This window comes from Lissotriton helveticus, chromosome 1_1 (assembly GCF_964261635.1).
Source record: "Lissotriton helveticus chromosome 1_1, aLisHel1.1, whole genome shotgun sequence".
Classification (NCBI taxonomy): Eukaryota; Metazoa; Chordata; class Amphibia; order Caudata; family Salamandridae; genus Lissotriton; species Lissotriton helveticus.
The window spans coordinates 325,406,325-325,428,997 of NC_136057.1; the positions used below are offsets into that span (position 1 = coordinate 325,406,325).

The 22,673-nt window shown below is 46.6% G+C and overlaps 1 protein-coding gene across 3 annotated transcripts in view; it reads right to left on the reverse strand.

Annotated features, from left to right (window-relative positions):
- The window catches only part of WEE2 (WEE2 oocyte meiosis inhibiting kinase), a 124,089-nt gene that overhangs the window by 9,901 nt on the left and 91,515 nt on the right, over window positions 1-22,673 (reverse strand). For all 3 annotated transcript variants that reach the window (XM_078653653.1, XM_078653662.1, XM_078653670.1), the window contains exons 9-11: window positions 11,857-11,942; window positions 654-824; window positions 244-386 (exon numbers count right to left, since the gene is read on the reverse strand). In XM_078653653.1, coding sequence (XP_078509779.1) covers window positions 244-386; window positions 654-824; window positions 11,857-11,942 — 400 coding nt within the window. The remainder of the gene's footprint in view (window positions 1-243; window positions 387-653; window positions 825-11,856; window positions 11,943-22,673) is intronic.

The following is a 22,673-nucleotide window of genomic DNA, read 5'->3' on the forward strand; positions in this document are numbered from 1 at the left end:
TCAATCCATTTTAATTTGAATTTCTTTATTTAGGCTGTTGGAAAACCGGACCAAAAGAAGGAAATTGCCAAAATAAAAAGTTGCCCTTTTTAACCCAGTCAAAACTACCAGACGCTAAAGCACCAACAACAAGGAAATATTTTGTAGGACGTCTCACAGTTGAGGTTAGCACTCTAACACCTGCACCAAAAGCTATGTAAACAAACCACTCCTTAAGTTTCAGAACTTCCGCCTGCCTCATACCTTTCCAACATGGCCGTCTTAAACTTCTCCACATTGAGCTGCTTCTGGAGCTGGGCTGCCTTCCCCACTGAACGCCGTAGGACGGGATGCTTCACCAAAAGGGCAGCAGAAGGCCTCGCAATAGGATCAGGGTGAATTAAGCTCTACAGGGGAAGCAAGACATTCCGTTGTAATATGCAACTTCCTAAAAACTGAAACAGGAGGGATGATACAAAATGAAATGTGACCAGCCCCTCGTTCCTCCCGGAAGTTGCCTTACCTGTGCCAACCTCCCTCTTAACATCTCCTGGTCACTCATGGGCGCCTAGATGCTCCTTGGAGCGATAGTTGCGCGGTATAAATGAGCTATTACATTACAACTACAAGAGTCTCTGCTGCCCTTCCCAAGTTTCCCATCCTCTGGAACTTACCTGAAGCAGCTGATAGAAGGCCTCCGAGAAGCACTGAGGAATGCTTGGAAGGTTGCCCTTTCGGATAAGATGCCAGGTGTCGTTATTGCGGGGCAGTGGTTCTGCTCCTCCTGCCAAGGCAATGGTGAGGCCCAAGGCAAAGATGTCAGCCTTGGGCAAATTGCCAAAATCCTAAAACGATAAAAGATGCTTAGTAGGAGAGTTCAATCTAAAGGAGGCCCCCAAAACTTTCCCCTCTTCAAGAAGAGCACATTTATGAAAAATCTAATTCTGCCAGCAACATATAGGCTGGGAAGACAAGGTGCACACTCAGCCCTACCTTAAGCTCCATTAACTAATGGCAGTGGGACCTCCAGACTAGCTGGTGGAAAATACACGAAGAGTAGTGGCACGATAAATGGTGAGGCAGCAACAAGTACATGTAATCAAGTGATACCAGTCTCTCTGAAAACCCTGGAGGTCCAACTAAAGCTTAAGCCACTGTGCCACAAGCCTCCTGGTTTCCTGAAGGGATTGCATTGGGCACTGGGTGAACAGCAGATCCTTCATGTGCAGGAAAACAGGATCCCATTTGGAGCCCTGAAATCACTCTGGTTGAAAGGCCTACAGTGGTGACTTGCAGGATACAGGACCGGTTCTCTCAATCCTCTAGTCCTACATTTGTCCCACCCCCCCGTAATTAATCCAGAATATTTAAGTGGGAGCTGAAAGATGTCTTGGCCAGTTCTCCCTGGATCTGTGCATGATTTGTGGATGCACCATGGACCACCCCAAACCTGCTCCCGAATTCTCCCCACCCCGAAGCCTTGCTAAACTGGACACCAAGGTTTGTAAACTTGGCCAGCTGCATCCAAACCTTGACTAGCAGGGATGGCCCTGTTCGTTATAGGGATATAGTTTATGCGATTACAATTAGTTCTATTTTGGATCACTGTACTGGATTGACAGCTCCATTGGCCCCAGTCCACCCACTTCAGCTTTGCGTCCAGGGCCAGGACAAACAGTCAAACCTAAAGTAAATTATAGCTTTCTTGGTACACCGCCTTCATGTCTGCCTCCTCTGCCCCACTGACTGCTTTATTCAAGTGACCAGCCTGTGGAAACGAGAGATAAAGAAGTCTTAGGAACGTGAATCCTTCCCAAGTTTATTATTAACGCCACTTTATTTGTATGATAGTGCTTTACTAAGGAGGGACTAGACTTGTGTTCGGGAGGATATTTCCGCTCCCAAAAGGTGCTACGAACTATAGTTTCTTCCGCACTATCGTCCTTTATTTGTGAAACATTTCTACGTTTAAATAAGGCTCTCACTTCGTAAATTATATAGCTCAGAGTGGGCGTAACTAATGTAGGACAATACTACACGGAGGATAGGCTTGACTGCTATAGGTGAAATGGTAGCAGATATTGATTGATGGATGAATGGCAGAGTGGATGGATTGATTGATGGCAGAATGGCTGGCAGACTGTAGGGATGACGGTGTCTAGATGTATGAATTGATAAGTGGCAGTGACAAGGGGTGGCAGAGAATGGATGGCAGAGTGAATGGTAAAGTGGGTGCATGGCAGGGGGTGGATAGAAGGAATGGGAAAAGACTGAATAATAGATTAAAGAATGAGTGCAGAACAATGTAAATGTGAAATAGTGACATCTGCAGGTGGACAGAAGGGTGTAAGGTTGAATGGATAGATGCATGGATGGAAGAGAGAAGGAAGCTTTTCTGGGAAGGGCTTGGCTCGCTTGTTTCACTTGCTTGGTGGCATCAGCGCTTTAGTTCAAAGCAGGGACTATTTTAATTTTCTGGCTACCCCTTTGAACCACAGCACCATCATGGTACACATTCCAACATATTTTAAATGAAGAGTAATCAAGCAAAAAACAAAAGCACACAGCAGCAGACCAAGGTTTAGCACATCGACTTCCTCTGTTTCGCAAGTTTGTGTGGTGCAACCACTCACCATCCGCTGCCAAGGATGTCTACTGTACAAAGAGTTAACAAGAAATTTGAGAGGTGCACTCGGTGAAGTAAGTAGCAAAAAAAGTTCATGAAGTTTGCGAATCTTTTTTCTTTATTGAATTCTTTTTTTCTCTTTTTAAAATACAAAGGCAGAGCCAACGCGTTTCATTCCCTTTAGTGCCGTGGGAATTTCGTCAGGGCTACTACAAGGATTATCTTAATCCGATGGTCCGAAATAATGTGCGCATTCACCATAGGCGCACGGCAGAAGTATTGTCAACGCTCTGAGCCTGAGATTCCTGTATTAAGTACAATTGGCTGGAAAGAAATCCAAGTGCGTTCCTCAGTGTGTAGCGAACAGTTGTATTCAGAAGAGAAACGGAAAATCGTCCTTACCACCGAAGGCGAAGTCCGTGTCACCGATGATTCTTAAAGGTAAAAATGAGCATCACAGTAATTGGCGTCGTTACGGGTTGCCAGGAAGTTATAGATCATGTGTTGCGGGACCTTTGATAGGATATCAGACGCCGCCTACTCCTCCGTGTGCGTGTTGGTAGCAGTAACCGCCAGCTGACCTACAAGTGGGCAAGCCACTTCCCCCCCTGCCCTCGAGCAGGACCGTCCACCCCCAACCAGGAACTTCTGCTTTCTCGCCGTGCGAGTAGGCAGAAACAAATGGTAGTTATTACCATTTATGTTACTGCTTTCTCGCAATGCGAGAAAGCAGGGGGGCGGCGCCCAAATGCCCTTATAAAGGAGCCGCCACTTTTTTAAAAAAAATCCTCTCTCCCTTTGTCACCGTTTTCCACCTTCAGCGTTCTCCGTTCCCCTTTTTCTGTTATTCTTTGTTCTGGAACGATTTCTGTTGAGGGTAAAAAAGTGGCGGCCCCAAAACTGTTGTGGGCCCCACTAGCTCAAATTAATTACTAAAGAGTTCAGAATCTGACATGAACTGACGCAGTGTACTTTCAATGTAAAGATTCGAATTCAAATCTCTAAAATAAATATTTAACCTCAAACTTGGATTTGCAGTTGGTTCCACATACAAGTATCTTGCTCACTAGTGAGAGGGGCTCCTTACAGTAAGGAGCAAAGACATTGAAGAAATTTGAAGTAACCACTTTAGGGTAACAATAGTTGAATTACCCAAAGACAAGCCATCTAGAAAATCCTAGCACCTCTTTGACCAACCTAAGTGTACAGGGACTCGACACAAATTTCAAAACTTTAATTTGTTGGAAACTTTCGCTCAACCATGTTCTAATTTTTGTCTCAGAAAGCTACAGCTCCATGTTTTCCTAAGTATGTTTACATACATCTTGTACTAGTGTAACAGGCGCCCTTCCCACCACAGAAAGCTGGCCGTCCCAAGCTTAATTCACCCTCACCCTTGCTCTTGCTTGTGGCCACCATCTGCAAATGCCCCTGCTTCCCCTGTACAATCCTTCCAGTTGATTCCCAGACAGACCACTCACATTCCCGCTTTAGTTTTACTCCTGTGCACAGTGCTTGGTTGGCTTGGGTCTAGGTTAGGACATTATACAGTTGCTATTTGTACAAAACATTTAAAACGATAAAGCTAAGGCACAGTGATTTGCCCCATATCTCACGATTGAGGGATAAAATACCACAAACAGATTTCAGGTTTCAAGGACAGAAACGTAGCCATTTGAATAAATCCCCACAGATAAAAGTCCACGCATTTCTTTGTGGAGTCTTTCAGGTCCACTGAAGAATGGCTGCAAACGGTGAGTGCAAGGAGGCCCCAGGGTTCACCTTTATTCCCACCCCAACAGATGGGGGGAGATGAAGTGGAGGACAATGTAAGGAGGTGCAACCATTGAAATAGCCACTACTTTGCTGAGCAGAGTGTGATGCATACAGCGTCCCAAGAACCCCAAACGGGGTGGTTGGCTAAGTAAGCACGGGAAACATGGGCTCTAAAACCAGCCCAGAAAAAGGGTCCTTCATTCCCTGGTTTGTATTGGAAAATAGCTTTAAATGGGGTGCAGTGGCCCCTCCACGCATTGATAGCTACACCCCTGCAAACGAGATATATCTGATCTACATTGAAGGAATAAGGAACTTTTCGAAAGATGGGCTAGGTCCCCACCAATAAAACCTCTTTGCCTCAAAAGGTTCATTCCCCAAGCTGAACCATTTCTCTAGCAGCAGTCTCCTGCACTGCCTAGACTATGGCAATGTGCTCTATCTGGGGGCCTCCGTGTCATCCCTGAAGAGATGACAGACTATTCAGAATACAGCTGCACACCCCTTTTGTCATGTTCCTAAGCAGGTTTCTGCTCCGCTCTGCAACCTTCACTGGCTACCTTTTGAAAATTGTTCAAAAAGTTCAAAATGTTATGCTATTGGAAACTGCTAATCAGATTACTGGCTGACATTTTAAAAATTGTAAATATTTTAACTTGTGCAATTTTATTCTCCTGGCGACACGACCCTTGAAGGTGAGACTCACATCGCCTCCAGGGTCTCCCTCACTCCATTGCCTACCGGCGCAGCCGAATTGAGGTGCTGACGCCGTTACGCAGAGAATACCCGCCGCCATATTAGGGGAAGGCAGGGTAGCGGTCCAGCTCTTGGACGACACCCACCCTCCTCGCTATGTATAAAAGTCGACTGACTCCCCGTCCGCGCAACGGGCGCGCCGATGGCGCGCCGAAGGCGCGCCTAAGGCAAGCCCGTCTGCGCCCGTCCGCGCCTGGCCCGGGCCCAGGGCCAGTCCCCTTGCCCGTTTGACTAAGACTGTCCCCATTAGCTGGACTAGAGAGCAGCTTTTACAATTAAGTTCTGGCACCTGCACGCCGCTCTCTCGCTGCCCTCCGAGTAATCTGGAGGGTCGCCCTTTTAAATGTCCACACTGTGACTTGGAGCTTCCTCCATGGGGTGAACGCGTTCTTCCATTTGCCACTTCAGCTAGTCGCACAAGTTCCCCATTGACACTGAGGGCAGGATTGGTCAATTGTCGCTCTCTCCCCCGCCATGCTAGCGAAATCTGGACTATACTCGCCTCACATGGCTGGGATATACTGTTCCTTACAGAAACTTGGATAAAAGACACCTCCAAACCGGATATCCATTTAGCCACCCCCCCTGACTATCTTCTGATGGGTATTAACCGAGAGGGAAAAACAGGGGGCGGCCTTGCTATCATTTTGAAATCTAATCTGCGCCCGACTATTAAGAAACTGATGAATATAGGGCTGATTGAGGCGTTGTATTTTACCATTGCGGATTCGGCTGCTGTCATCTTGGCCGGTATTCTAGTGTATAATCCCCCCAATGCCTCTGCCCCTTCATTAATACAGCTTATACATCTTATAGCGGATCTTTCCCTTAAACATCCGCACTTTATAGTGCTAGGCGATTTCAACCTACATGCTGAAGACCCTTCCTGTTCTCAGGCTACTCAATTACTAGACACCCTGCAGAGCCTGAGCTTGTCCCAATTAATCCAGGGCCCAACACATAGCTGGCCACACTCTCGACTTAATTTTTTCAAATCTTCCTGGTATCACAGTTTACCCTTCCCTTCCCCTCACCTGGTCCGACCATTATCTTCTCCCATTCGATATCATGTTCCCTCCTGCTCCGAGACCGGTGGCACTTGGTAGGGACTACGGGAGAAAATGGCATAAAGTTACCTGCACCGCCTTAGATCCTGTTTTCTCCTACCCTTTGGACCCACTAACCGACAATATTGACGCAAGCGTGGCCCAGTTCAACTCAGCCCTATTGCTTGCCATTGAGGCCACTGCCCCCCTGCTGCCCGTCTCCTCTGCGAGATCTCGCCCTTCTGCCCTGTGGTTTTCGCCAGCCTTGCGTGAGGAAAAAAGCCGCTGTAAAAAATTAGAACGTAGATGGCCACTCTCCTATGATCCAGAAGCAAAAAGTATTTACAAATCTGCCTTAAAGAATTTTATCAAACTAAAAAAGTCCACAATGAGAGATTTCTTTGCCTTACAAAGATTTCTTTGCCTTACAAATTAAAAACGCAGAGAACTCTGCAAAACTCTTTTTAATATTGTAAAGGACTTTGTTAAGCCTCCTGCTATGACACCCCAGAACCTCTCTAGCCAGGCCTTATGTAATGGATTGTCTGATTATTTTCAAGACAAAATTGAGAAAATCACTTCCTCCTTTCCGTCTGCCCTAAAAACTGCTCAATCCCTTCCTATTGCTAAGAACAAGGATTACACTACACCATCATTGGTTGCTTTTGAGGATCTCACTACTGAGTCTGCATTTAAGTTGCTCACTCAGTGTAAATCTGGTTCCCCTTCAGACCCGGTTCCACCCAAGGTCATGAGCAGCCTAGCGCCCCTTCTAATCGAATCACTCATTTCTATCTGGAACTCCTCATTACATTTGGGCCAATTTCCAACGGCTTGGAAGGAGGCCATGCTAGTCCCCATCCTGAAGATGGACGCAGACCCGGCGCAATTCTGTAACTACCGCCCCATCTCTCTCCTCCCTAAACCAGCGAAGGTCTTGGAAAAAGCCGTACAGCTACAACTTGTGGACTATCTTGAGACCAATTCTCTGCTACACGATTCCCAGTCGGGTTTCAGAACTGGTTTCAGTACTGAGACGGCGCTCCTGGAGGTCTCGGAGACAATTCGAGAGTGTGTGGATAGGGGCAAGGAGGCCATGCTGGTCCTCCTCGACCTATCCGCCGCTTTAGATACGGTGTTCCATGAGATACTACTGGATCGCTTAAAGCAGATAGGTTTAGGTGGCTCCGCTCTGTCTTGGATCAGTTCCTTTCTCAAAGGACGTACGCAGAGGGTTCTCCTTAAACCATTTGAATCTGAGAGTAAACCCCTGGTCTGTGGAGTTCCTCAGGGCTCTGCGTTGAGCCCACTGTTTTTTAATGTGTATTTGGCCCCTTTGGCTAGAGTGGTGGAGTCTTGGGGGGTCAGAGTGATCTCCTATGCTGATGATACACAGCTAGTGTTTTCTTTTAGAGATCACTCTGACTCCAGTTTCGCCAGCTTCCGCCACTGTCCTGGCGAAATATGTTCCTGGATGACTTCTAATCATCTTAGGCTCAACACCGATAAGACGGAGGTCTTATTTTTTAATCAAAAAACTACTATACCTTCTACTTTGTGGTGGCCGACCGTGCTTAATCCTCCTCCCATCCCGGTCCAAACTGTTCGCAATTTGGGCTTTCAATTTGATGACGCCCTCTCTTGTAAAACCCAAATAAACAAGGTCACTGCAGCCTGTTTTGGGAAACTGCGCATGATGAGAAAGATCTTCCCATATCTTCCCATGGATGCCGGCAGAACGGTCACTCACGCCCTTATAACATCACATTTGGATTATGCCAACAGTGTCTACGCCGGGGCCCCTCTGTATCAAATTGAACATCTACAAATCGTTCAGAACGCGGTGGCGAGGCTGATTGGCAATATCCCCTACCGTCAGTCGGTCGCATCCTACCGTAAAGAATTACATTGGCTCCCCATCTCCAGTCGCATCCAGTTTAAAATGCTGATGCTTGCTTTTCGAGCCCTTAATGGGTCAGGCCCGGGATACCTGCGAAAGAGACTTACTCTCCCAATCGGTCAGATTCCTGCGGTCTAACAACAGTACCTCGATTCCGCCGCTCCAGAATGGGCAGCAGAGCTTTCACAGTTATGACGGCCAAACTCTGGAATAACCTCCCTCTAGACCTCAGGTTCACTCCGTCTGAATCCCTTTTTCGTAGCCGATTGAAGACCTGGCTATTCTCTACCGCATAATTCGGTCCTTTCCTTTTCTGGCCTGCAGTCTACAGCGCCGGGACACCCCCTCGGGGGTAGCCGTGCGCTTTACAAGCTTCATAAATAAATAAATAATTATATGTTACGGAAGAACGATTCTTGCATGCATTAGCACAACATATTTACTGTGTGCCTGCACCCTATTAATGTAAAGTGAAGCACCAAACATACTGCTGGAGTATATTCACTGTAGAAAATAGTCATTCATATAGATGTGCTCTAATATTTTCATAATATTACAAATTGTAGTTCTTGTTTACATATACAATTGTGCATCTTGCGGGCTACAGCTTTTACTGGAACTTCATTCTTATGTACCCTGTATTCATTTATTAATGTTTTGCATTTATTCTGTAATCATAGGTGCATATATAATCATGTATTCAAAGCGCACTCTGTCTAAGCTTAACCAAAGGCAATCGGTTTATAATGTTTAACCTTCATTGTGAAATTTTTGCATGTGCTGCAATGTTCTCTTGGCAGAGGTCTTCACATGATCTCAGTTAAAGTCATATTGTGCATTAGAGAAAGTGAGGTCTGGGAGGAGAACTCTGGGCAAGAATGAGAGGCACAAATGAACTAAGACTCCTTGCTAATCATGTCGTATCAGGAGCAGGGAGACAGCGAAGGTGGTCCTGATGTTCAAACCGTAGGATGGGGAAATTGAGTGAAGTTGGCAATTTCTACTGTGAGTTTGACGTGCCCTGACCCTGGGAATGCCAGATTACAATACATAATTTGCTCTCTTCTGAAGTGAGAGGGGGCTGCACTTTCTCAGTGCTTACACGATTGCATGGAGGGGCTCAAAGACCTGTTGTATTTGTCTCTGCCCCCCTCAACCCAGAAGCTGCCGCGCTCTGGCAGGTCTCAAATCTGTGGCAGCAACAGGAGTCAGCATGAAGATGTGAAAGCATTGTGATGGGTTATCCATTGACTGTCTTTGTTGCCCACTCCGTTGAATTATTTATAACCAGAACTCAAACAGCACCTAAACAGATGCCTCACTAAGTATGGTACTTGTGGCAGAGAATGTCACACTGAAGTGCTATGCTAGTTTCTATTCTGCTACTTTAATGCCTGTTCCAGACAATGACAGTGATGACTGAAGTGGAGCATGACTGTTTCGATGTAACTGAATTCTGCGCCAAGCCAAGACCAAATTTAAAGATGAGCCACTACCTGAATTTGATTTTGCGGTTTATGGATGGATGGCTCCTGTTTGGGACCATTGAGGAAATTTGAGTGCTGCCTACGCAGTTTGTACAGTTTCAGGAATAGTTGAAGCCTCCTGGTTTCAAGGACAGGAGAGGAGTTGACCTAATGGCTAGGGCGATCGACCTCGAATCTGGGGATCGAGTCTCGGCAATGACGCTGAACATCCTGTAATTCTGGGCAAATCACTTAATCTTCCTGTGCCCAACAAAAATCAATGTGCCCTCATGTAACATAACTGGTGCCATGTGATGCACTCTGATACCTGATACCGGGTCAAGTTTGTGTTATATAAAACTCCGTAAAAAAAATACTGTTTCAGACAAGCTGAATGCGACCCTTTTAACTGATAGCCAGTATGGTGTTTATCCACTAGGCCCAGGCAAGAACACCACCTTTTTACATGCTCACGTTTAAACATGACATCTTTCTTGAATGTTGACACTTGACACACTTTCTTGGGTGCTTGTATGTGATAATGGGGCAGATGTATGAAGGCCCTGTTTTGCTATTTCCTAATTGTGAATCTTTGCAATTCGCAATAGAACTCACAAAACTGAATGCATGAAAGTGTGTTCCTAGGGAGGAATCGCAAATGACCTACCTTATGAATATTAATGAGGTAGGTCACAATTTGCAACCCCGTAGGAATCACAAAATCACAGGGATGGTGACCTGCTGGGCTTAGCAGAGCACCATGTCTGTGATTGCTTTTTAATAAAGCAAATGTTTTTTTTTAAATGAAGTTTTCTTTACATTTTTTAGGAGCAGGCAGTGGTCCATGGGACCACTGCCTGCTTTAAAAAAATGATTCAACATTCTCAAAGGAAAGGGGTCCATTTGCGAATGGGTTACCACCTACTTGAAGTAGGTGGTAATACGCAAATGTTTTGCAACCGCATTCACAGTCACAAAACATTAATGCATACCGTTAGGATTCGCTATTTGTAAGCGACACCCTAAACACACCCCAAACATGCCCCCTCTAAATAGCAAATCGGAAACCCATTTTGCGATTCGGTACCAATTTGCTAAATTGGGTTTGCTATATCAGAAATGCATTTTTTGCAATTGCAAATGGGCTAATTCTGCTAATCTGTCTGAGAGGAGCAAAATACAGGATGCATCTGGCCCAATATTTCCTGAAATTACTTTGCTTACTTTTACATTTCGTCATAGGCATATTATGAGAGCCTTGAACATACTGTACGAGAGCAAAGTTGACTGCGCCAAATGATGTTAGCTATTGCAGAGCGAACAATAATGTAAAGATGGAATCAATAATGGTGGCCCGACTGGTGATTTGGCATGGCAACATGGGTGAAGTTTATTATATAAATGACATCACTCCCTTGTTTATTCATGCATAGACAGGAGGATCGAAACCTGAACATGGATCATCAAAAGCTACTTCTTATCTTCTGTATTGCTGCAATTGAATTTTTTTGTCTGTTTTATGTTACTAAGACTTAATTTCACATGCCGGTGGTGCTTTTGTGCATTTACAAAATGTTTGAGATTTATATACATCAGTTTGGACCTAAATTTGTAATAAAGCCTGCTTAACCATACTGGTTCCTGGTACTTAATGTGTGGCCAAATGGGCAACAGTGTAAATTGAATTGTTTGATTAATACTAACTCCTCTTTTCCCATCAGGCAACTAAAAAGCGTATAATCGTAGGTTAAATTGCAAGACTGGCCCAGCTCTCTAGCACTATACGCGTAAAGCCATGACAGACAGGACCCCAGTATTTAAGGAATTTAGTCCATCCTTACTTAATCTATCCTTACTCTAGGGGTAAGCGCAATCTAGTTTTGAATCCATCAGTTAATTTGGTGAGACGAGATAGTTATTTTAAATATTGTGGGACTAAACTCAAATGCTGATTTGGCTATTTTAATATATGTCAGCATGCCTTGGTCTATTATGCTAGTGACGGGAAACACTTTCGGTCAGTCATTCACTACATACATCACAATAATATAACGAACATTGGTAAATTAGGTTAACCTGGTTCAACATCAGTATGCTGGATTTGGGGAGTCATGTAGAAGTTAGTGAATCCAGTGATCAGACAACAGTTAACACAGATTGCTTCCACCAAATGGCGCTAAAGAAAGGGAAACTCCAAATCTTAGCCAGATAGCACCACCACACATCCCCTTTGTTCCGGCCATGTGGACACCAGCCATCCGACAAATTTCCTTTTTGTAGAAATTTCAAATTTTTAGAAGTGCACACCTCTTGAAGAATTTCATTTGCCAGAAAGCGGCTATCCCCTTCTTCCACTTCAGGTTTCGTGATTGAAGTCACGTGGCCAAGATCACCTATTGGATAAGGAGGGATAAAAACAAATTAAACAGTTGAGCAATATCCATCCCGTAAAGAGGCATGTCAAAAGGAGTAGAAAATTGGCAGTCATTTAAGGGATTAATCACAAATGTGACGAGACTGCAGGTATTACCTCCGCATGTTTTCCTAAATATTGAATATCAGTCCTTTTGGAGACCGAAGCAATGAGTATACAAGGATGATTGGGCAGTCCAATTAAGCCCTGCAGAGAGTTGCTTATGCATGTGTATTTGAGGTGCACAGTAACCACATAACTAGGACTAAATCCCTCAATAGGACATTCATAGAAGGGATCCAACAAGAGTGCCACAGCTGTGAATGGCAGTACTCCATCATTAAAGTCTCTCCTTTATCTATACTAATATAATAAAGAGAGCCCAAACCTTTGAGGCGGGTAATCTCAGGAACCACAGCACCAATCACAGCACCCAATACAGCGTTGGAAAGGGCAGTTGCAGCAGAAGGACATAGGCCTTGCAGACACCCACCATATACATTTAAAAGGTAAAAGAACCGTGCCAGCAAAGTAGTCCCTTGTGGGCGTGTCTGCGTTGTGCTACGGGCGTGTGCTGGGGGCGTGGCAAACGCTGGGGGCGTGTGGTACGTTCCGACCTTAATGCCATGTCTCATATCGTGTACTAATCCCACCCTGCTCCCTTTAAATACCCCTGCACCCCATAATCATAACCCATCCTTAATCCTTAAAATACCCCAACACCCTTAAACACTAACCTATCTTAACCCTATAAATATACCCTGTACCCCAAAACCCAAACCTAACCCTAAAACTACCCCCTGTACCCCAAAACCCAAACCTAGCCCTAAACCCTTAAAATACCCCTGTACCCCAAAACCCAAACCTACCCCTGAAGCCTAAAAATACACCTATACCCCAAAACCCAAACCTAGCCCGGAACCCTAAAAATACCCCTGTACCCCAAAACCCATACCTATCCCTAAACCCTAAAACTACCCCTGTACCCCATAACCCAAAACTATATCTGAACCCTTAAAATACCCAAACACCCCAAAACATACCTCAGTACCCCAAAACATACCCTTATACCCATACTTCCCGTATCCAAACATTAAAAAAAAACATGCTTTTACCATTCATGCATTTACAACGAATTTCGTTGTAAATGTATGCGTGGTAAAAGCATATAAAATGTAATGCCATGCCTTATAATGGCATTGCGGAGTCATGGTACTTTCGTAATGAAAGTATGCGGAGTGATGGTATGCGGAAAGAAAGTTGCGGAATAATGGGTGTTTACCCTCCCCCGGTAAGTACATTGGTGGCACGGCGGCCCACATCTCCAGCAACATACTCATTTTTTCACCACCCATTTGAAAAATGCACAGGTCTCTCTCATTGATGGCCAGCACCAACATACACTTTTAGACACACCTCCCGCCACAAGTTCTAGAATTGCGAACTTTAGAGCTGGGGAGCTACGTTCGAATCTCGGCATCAGCTCAACATCCTGTGATTCCAGGCAAATCGCTTTGTCTCGTGCCTACCACAAATGAATGTGTTCTTCTGTAATGTAAATTGTGCTCATGCCATGTCGAGTTTGCGCTATATAATATTGCAAGGAAAAATAAAGTAGGGAAACTCGAGTTCACACACTACTTAACGCGCACTGCAGTGCATCAGCAGTGCACTGTGAATCTGAGCGTTTCACAGGCCTGTCACAGATAAGAAATGCTATCAAAACGAAATCCTATAAAACAATATACTACTGGCCGGCAGCAATTCATACCCGGACAACGTCGGGACGGGCTGCTAGTAATTAAATAAATGCTACACTGTAATCACTACCTACCGACCATCGCTTTGGACAGTTCAGTGAAGGCCCAAAGGGATGGCACTACCAATGATTACCTATATTACCAACCTCCTAATCAACAATTTATTCCAATTCGGACTTTAAATCCTTTCAACCACACTTCAGAACACCAGTCACTGACCTATTGTATCCATGTATCTGGATTACACAGGCTCTACCTCTACGACTGGCTGCATACTTCAGCAACATGTCAATACCATACCCCCTCAACAAAATGTTAAGGCAAAAGCAAACCAGCCTAATTACAATGAGAAAGATCAGCATTGCTTTGCTCTATGGGTACGTCAGTTTGAGTCGCAACGAGTGGACTGTAATTTTTCCTGGTGACTAATGGTAGGTGGGTGGGACAACTTGCATTTTCCATACTCTAGTTCGGCTACTGAACAGATGAGCTTGCAACACTAAGGATCCTTCAGTCCGTAAATAAGGTTAGAGCCTTTTGGAGCAAAGTGTTGGACAGAACTGATGGTTCTTAGCTGCACTATGCTAAGGTCACTTATGGCTCTAGTATTAGAGTCTGTACCATCCTCTTTAAACCTAAGACCAGCATGAACCCTGGTTTCATGGGAGATGAAAACGGAAACTTTGGCAATCATAATATCCCTTACTTCAAAGAGCAGTCCGGTTTTCCAATTTTGTCTGCTTTACTCTAAATGAGCTTAAAGGACTGAATGAAGGAGCTATATAGGATGAAATCGAGTGATTTCTGCGAAGCTTACATAATGAGTATCTTCAAAATCCAGAAAAGAGCAAGGAAAGATGGGGGTTCACTAAAACATTCTCCCAATCAAATTCACTGCACTTATTGGGAAACAATGACTAAATAGAGGTCAGAAAGCACAATGAGGCCAGATTGTAGTCCATGCTTCTTAAAGATATCATCTTTCAAAAAGACTAGTTACATTTTATGAAATGTCTATCAAAATCACTAATCATTACATAGAAACAGGCCATAAAGAAAATATGGAATGAGTCATTTTAGCTAAGATACAACCTACTGACCGTCCTGATCCCCTCAGATGCGGTCGCTCCTCACGCTGCTCCCTGATCTGCTTGCCGCCTGTGGTATCGTAGCGCTATACTCCCGAATTGCTCTCTGCTACCTCGCATTGCTCCCACAATTATCAGTGCCTGAGTGCATATTACATTGGTATTGTAGCGCTATTGTTCGTGCCTGATTGCATATTACATTGATATTGTAGCGCTATTGCGAAAGTGCGCTTTCAAGAGATTTAAATTGTACTGCGCTGCCTTTTGCCAGAATATTTCAGTTGTGCTTGTCTGTGCCGGTGCCGCTGCCATTTTCATCCCGTTCATTTCGATTGTGCCCCAATCCTGTTTCGCTTTTGGCTTGCTGCCATCTTGTTTGTTGTTGTGCCTCCCTGCCCAGCTCTCCACCCCGCTCCCGCCTCCCAGCTGCTCCTCCCTCGCCCTTCCCCCCTCCACTATCTACATATGACAGATGCTTTTGCGCGCAGCGTTCACGCGCAGCGGAAGCGCCGAAGGTGCGCCAAAGGTAAGCCCGTCAAAGCCCGTTCGCGCCTGGACCGCGCCCAGCGCCAGACCCCCTGCCCCCGCAAAACCCATTCCACCCGCATTACTTACGACACCGCAACCCTCTCAGCCCTTAACCCCGGCCGACTCCCAAACTTCTATCTAGCCGCGCCTGGACACACCCATGGACCCTTCACCTGCCCTCCTGCAAGTTCGACTGCATCAGGACCCACACCAAATCCACAAACGCCAAACAGAACTCTGACACTAACCACCTGAAGTGCATCCTGCTCAACACCCGCTCAGTCCACAGACATTCCATTGAACTCTGGAACCTACTCGACACCACATCGCCGGACATCGCCTTCCTTACAGAAACATGGATGAACGCCTCATCAGCACCCGACATCGCCATTGCCATCCCGGACGCCTACAAGATCATCCGAAAAGATCGCACCAACCAAACAGGAGGAGGCATCGCTATCGTCCATAAGAACACCATTCGCATCACGACCAGTTCAGACGATAACCTCACTTCCGCCGAACACCTTCACTTCCAGATTCACACCGACCCCAAAACCACACTCAGAGGCGCCCTCATCTACAGACCACCAGGACCCCGCACACAATTCAGCGAAGACATCACTGACTTCATCAGCCCACATGCCCTCCCCTCCGAGAACTACATTCTACTGGGAGACCTCAACTTCCACCTGTAAAAGAAAAACGACAGCAACACCACCACCCTCCTAGACAACCTGGCCAATCTCGGACTCAAACAACTTGTTGACACCCCCACCCACCTAGCCGGACACACGCTCGACCCTATCTTCACCTCCAGCAAGCGCATCTCCTTTGATCAAACCACAGCTCTCCATTGGACGGACCACAGCTGCGTTCACCTTCAACTACAAAAAGACCACGACCCACAACCCCCCCCAACCTATTCCTCGAAGAAATTGGAACAAAATCACCACCGACCAGCTCTTCACATCGCTTCACCAAAACCCCCCTGCCATATCATCGGACCCAAACCAAGCAGCCACTAACCTCACACAATGGATCACCCACAGCGCCGACGTACTAGCACCCCTGAAAAACCATCTAATCAAGTAAGGTAGCAAAAAAGCCCCCTGGTTCAACGATGACCTTAAGAAATCAAAGAAGCTCTGTCGTACTCTCGAGAAAACCTGGAGAAAAAACCCAACCACTGACAACCTAGCCACCTTCAAGAACGCCACCCCCAAACACCACCAACTGATCAGATCCACCAAGAAATCAGCATTCAAGGATCGACTTGACAACAATGCCCAAAACAGCAAGGAACTATTCAACATCGTCAAAGAAGTTACTAACCCCACCGCCGGCACCAACGACATCACTCCCTCCCAAGACCTCTGCGACTCTCTATCCTCATTCTTCCACAACAAAATCGCTGAAATACATAACAGCTTTGAAAACCAGTCCGAAGACCAGTCCACTCCACCTACCCCCGAACCAAAACCGCACTCTAGCAACCTCTGCGCCTGGAACCCAATCACCAACGAAGACACCATCCGCCTGAGGAACTCCATCCACTCAGGATCGCCTACCGACCCATGTCCCCACCACATTTTCAACAAAGCAGACTCCATCATCGCAACCCACCTCCGCGATGTCATCAACTGTTCCTTCAACTCTGCTATTTTCCCGGAAAACTGGAAACATGCCGAACTCAGCGCCCTTCTGAAGAAACCCACAGCAGACCCCACCGAACTTAAGAACTACCGCCCCATCTCGCTCCTCCCATTCCCCGCCAAAGTCATTGAGAAAGCCGTCAATAGTCAGCTCGCCGCCTTCTTCGAATCCAACAAATCCCTCGACCCTTCACAGTCCGGCTTCCAAGCCAAACACAGCACCGAAACCACCCTCATCGCAGCAACAGACTACATCCGAACACTACTGGACAACGCCCTCATCCTACTTGACCTATCCGCAGCCTTCAACACAGTCTGTCATAGCATCCTCATACAACGCCTCAGCAACGTCGGAATACAAGGAAAAGCATTGGACTGGATCATCTCATTCCTCGCCGGAAGAACCCAGAGAGTCCGCCTCCCCCCTTTTAAATCAGAGGCCAGCGAAGTCATCTGCGGCGTACCACAAGGATCATCACTCAGTCCCACCCTCTTCAACGTATACATGAGTCCCCTCACATCCATCACACGCCAACACAACCCCAAAATCATCTTATGCAGACGACACCCCAGCTGATCCTCTCCCTCACCAAAGACCCAAACACCGCCAAAACCAATTTACACGAAAGAATGAAAGAAGTAGCCGATTGGATGAAGAACAGCCGTCTTAAACTTAACTCAGACAAAATGGAAGTCCTCATCTTAGGATCATCCCCCTCTGCCTGGGACGACTCATGGTGGCCACCGGCCCTGGGAACCGCACCCATACCTACGGACCATGCACGTAACCTGGGCTTCATCCTGGACTCCTCCCTCTCGATGACCAGACAAGTCAACGCCGTCTCATCATCATGCTTCAACATCCTACGCATGCTCAAAAAAAAATCTTCCGTTGGATCCCCACCGAAACAAGAAAGACTGTCACCCACGCACTGGTCACAAGCCGACTGGATTACGGAAACACCCTTTACGCCGGAACCACAACCAAACTACAGAAAAAACTCCAACGCATCCAAAACGCCTCAGCCAGACTCATTCTGGACATCCCTCGGCAAGCTCACATTTCCGGCCACCTGAGACCTCCACTGGCTCCCTGTCAACAAGAGAATAACGTTCTGTCTCCTCACCCACGCACACAAAGCCCTCTTCGACCTAGGACCCGAATGCCTCAACACGCGACTTTCCTTCTACACCCCCTCCCGCCAACTACGATCGTCCAACCAAGCCCTCGCCGCAATTCCGCGCATCCACAGATCCACCATGGGAGGAAGATCCTTCTCCTACTTAGCGGCCAAAACCTGGAATTCTCTCCCCACCCACCTCCGCCTTACACAGAACCACCTCTCCTTCAGAAAACTCAAAACCTGGCTATTCGATAAGTAAAGCACCTCCCTCCCTCAAGTGCCTTGAGACCCTCTGGGTGAGTAGTGCGCTATACAGATTTCAGAACTTGAACTTGAACTACTGACAGCCACAAATACTTAACCAAGATGCTAACAGAAAGAGCAGAGGTGGGTGTATTGCTTATCACAAGTCTGAACGACTATACCATGGGTATAACTGATTTCGAGTGATTTATGGGGATTACAATCCTGATGGAGTAACTTGTACAAACAAGACTTGCATGGGCTTTACATTATGCTTTTAATTTGTAATCCTTCCTTTCATAAGAGCTACTGTATCCCGCCAGGAAATCAGTCAGGTTCAACAAGCATCAATAGATTTTTATCTCCAGTTATGGTGCCCATCGATCTGAACTACCCTCTCCAGTGTTACTTAGGCATACAGGTCCATCCGGAATCAAAGCTGGTTCTTAGTAAAAACTATGTCAAAGCGATTGCTAGGTTGGAGGAGGATGTGTATTGGCAGATCCGCATTCCCTGGTCCTTACTGGGGCGCATATCATTTATGAAGATCATGGTGCTTGCCAGATTTTTACTCTTATTTTTAAGCATTCCGAAGGTGCTCGCTGGACATATGTTTAAGATAAATCGCTCTGTTAGTGAGATTGGCCTGGGCAGGGAAGCCGCCTTATGTCAAATGGGATGGACCCACACTGCCCTACTCTATGGGGGTGGTCTGGGGGCTCCAGATCCAGAGTTATATTACAGAGTGGTACAGGGATCCCATGCTTCCATTGGATTCATGATGAAACTGTCCCCGCCCCCACCTGCAGATCGAAAAGGTGGCAGCAGCGCTTGCTCCTCTTCTATTACTGTTTGACTCCTTCCAGGCGGACTAGTATTCTAGACTGTCAACTCTATAGTGCATGCCTGGTGGAATCTAGTGTAGAGGGAGGGCACAAGTCTATTTTGCCCCGACTGATAGAGTGGTGTCACTGGCTGCTGGCCTGCGGGAAAAGGGGGATGGTGCAGGCCCTTGGGACGCTTGATGTCCCCAAGATTGGTGACCTGTTTCCTGAGGGCAAAGCCCTTGGATGGGCTGAGATTGAGATCAAGAGGCACGAATATACACCATTAGCTTGGTTTCACTTTGACAGGGTGAGACATGCACTTCGTGAAATACTGGGTGAGGATATGTCAAAACCGCCTGAGTAAGTGTCTCTCACATTTTGCGTTCCGCCTTCCCAGAAGGATTGTCTATCACCTATGATCTAATGCAGGACTATAGAAAAAAACACTTCACTAAAACTTGTTTGGAATGGCAGACTGATGTGGGGGGGGCTCTTGATGACACTACTTGGAAGTACTGTTGTGAGGTTACACAGCATGTCTCCCTAAACTGTAGGCATCGCCTTATCCACTTTAAATTCCTCAAAGTCTTATACATCGGAGAGGCTGTTTAAATATGGTCTTCGAGATTCTGCGGACTGTGAGCGTTGAGTTGGTTTGGCCGGGTTCTTACATATTGCCTTGTCATGCCCAGTGAGTGCGAAGTACTGGGAACAGATCTTTCAAACACAGAGTGAAATCACATGTCTTTCGCTGCCATTGGACCAGCTGCTGGCATTACTGGGGTACACTGGGAAATTGCAGAAAGAGATGCGACAATTAATAGACATGGGATTGTTGCTTGCCAAGCGAAGCAATTTCGATGGGCTAGGGCTCGTGGGCCTTCACCATCTGTAACGGACTGGTCCAAAGATATGGTGTATTCTAACACAATCTGAATTATATAATGACCTATTGCCTCCTCAGAGGCGCCCTAAGAGTTTCTGGGGTCTTTACCAGCAATACCTAGTTGAGAAAAACACGAGGCTGACGGTGAAGGCCTTGCTTAACTTTGATAATATGGGGTGAGGATTGCAAGGTATCATGGGTTATAATAGTCCACATTCCAGCCAATCAGGCAGCAGCACCCTCTATAACCTTCTCCTCAGAAGCTCAGGCCCTCAGATTTTCGCAGCACCAAAGTGAGCCATAGTACATGAGGAGAAGAGAGCCACTGAGGGGAGGAAGGGTGGGTCGCATTTGAATCTATGAAAGACACCAATACTGGAGAACCACAGTTTACAGGTAAGTAACTAATGTCCTTCTCCAGTATTAGTGGTGTCTTTCATAGATTCACATGCTTGAATAAGAATAGAAAGCAGTAAACCAATACATAAGTAATAAAAGGCAGTGAAAACCAAAGTAAGTAAAGTCAGTGCACATATGAACATATCATACATTTAGACATATGGCAAAACCTTTTATGACAGCAGGCGGGAAGCAACAGAGGCTCACCTTAGTTGAAAAGATTTCGTAGCACCGCCTGTCCCACAGCAGCATCTGCAGCATCCACTGAATCCAGACAATAGTGCCTCGTAAACGTGTGTCTGCTCGACCACGTTGCAGCTCTGCAGATCTGGCGCAGGGGCACTCCAGCAAAGAGGGCGGTAGATGATGCCACAGCCCTTGTGGAGTGTGCTCGCACCGGAGCAGAAAGAGGCTTTCCAGCCCGTTGATGGCAGAAGAAATCCATCTAGTAATGGATGGTTTAATGACTGGTTGTCCTTTGCACATTCTGCCATAGGCCACGAAGAGCTGGTCTGATTTTCGAAAAGGAGCGGTGCGCTGAATGTAGAATTTCAGGCAACGGTTTAAATCCAAAGAATGTAGAGAACGCTCAGCAGGAGACTGAGGATTTGGGAAGAAAGTCTTGAGAATGACAGGCTCATTAAGATGGAAATCCGTAGGAACCTTGGGGATAAATTTCGGTTTGTACGCAAAGTAACAGCGTCCTTGGAGAATTGAAGAAATGGAGGTTGAATTGTGAATGCTTGAATGTCACTTACTCGCCTGGATGATGTAAGCGCGAGTAGGAGAGCAACCTTCCACGTGAGGAATGTTAAGTCCGCTGAATGGATGGGCTCAAAAGGAGGTAGGAGGAGCTGAGATAAAAAGAGATTCAGGCGCCAAGCAGGCGGCGGACGACGTATGGGCGGATACATTCGAAAGAGGCCCCTGAAGAACGGTCGGATGATTCGAGAGGAATGCAGTGATGTGGAGCCATCATGACGAAAGCGAGAAATCGCTGCCAGAAAGACTTTAAGAGTGGAATGGGAAAGTCCTGACTTCGCTAGAGATAGGAAGAAAGGCAGGATTTGCTCTGGCTTGGCGTGCATCGGATCAAGGGCTTCCTTGTGACACCAGACACAAAACCGCTTCCACTTCAATTGATATGTCTTAACGGTGGAAGGAGCGTGTGCATGAGCCAGCACTTCCCTGCACTCGGAGCAATATTCAAACGTGAGAACTCATTGTGCTCAGGTTCCAAGCATGCAGTAGGAGATATGCCGGATCCGGATGGCAAATCAGTCCCTGGTTCATGGTGAGCAGGTGAGGCAGAGGACGAAGAAGAATCGGATCGCACTGGCAAAATAGGAGGAGATCCGTGAACCATGGGCGGCGTGGCCATCTGGGCGAAATAGGTATGCTGTGACCGGGTTGAAGCCTCATCCTGTGCAACAGGCGCGGAACTAGAGGGAGCGGGGTAAAAGCGTACGTGAATTCGTTCGGCCAATTGATCAAAAACGCATTCCGATGCCGACTTGCAAAGCGTAGGCATTTGCGGTTGGTCGGAATCGCAAACAGGTCCATCTGTGGTTGGCCCCACTGATGAAATACATATTCCAGAGTTGGTTGGTGGAGTTCCCACTCGTGATTGTCTGCAAGTGATCTGCTGAGAGTCGGCAAGGGCGTTGGACACCCGGCACGTGAACTGCTGACAGGTGGACCTGATGGTGAATCGCCCATTCCCAGATTTCTTGTGCCTGTTTGGAAAGCAGAAGAGACCTCGGTACTCCGTTTGTTGACATAATGCATGCTGGTGGTGTTGTCTGTCCGCACCAGCAGCGATTGGCCTTGTATCAGCCTCCTGAAAGATTTCAGGGCGAAGAAGATGGCCAAGAGTTCTAGGCGATTTATATGCCATGTGCGTTGAATTGCAGTCCATTTGCCCTTTACCGACATCCCTTTGAGATGTGCCCCCCAACCCTCCAAGGATGCATCCGTTGTGAGGGTAAGCGTAGGAGCTGTATCCGGGAAGGTCCACCCGGCGGCGATGTTTGGAAGGTGAGCCCACCATTGCAATGCTGTTTGAATGCAGGGGTAGAATTTGTCGTTGAACGACCCAGAGACCTGTTTCCATTGTTTGTCCAACTCCTCTTGTATGACTCATATGAAGTCTGCAGTGCGGAATCAGATGGATACAAGAGGAGGCCATGCCCAGAAAGGATTTC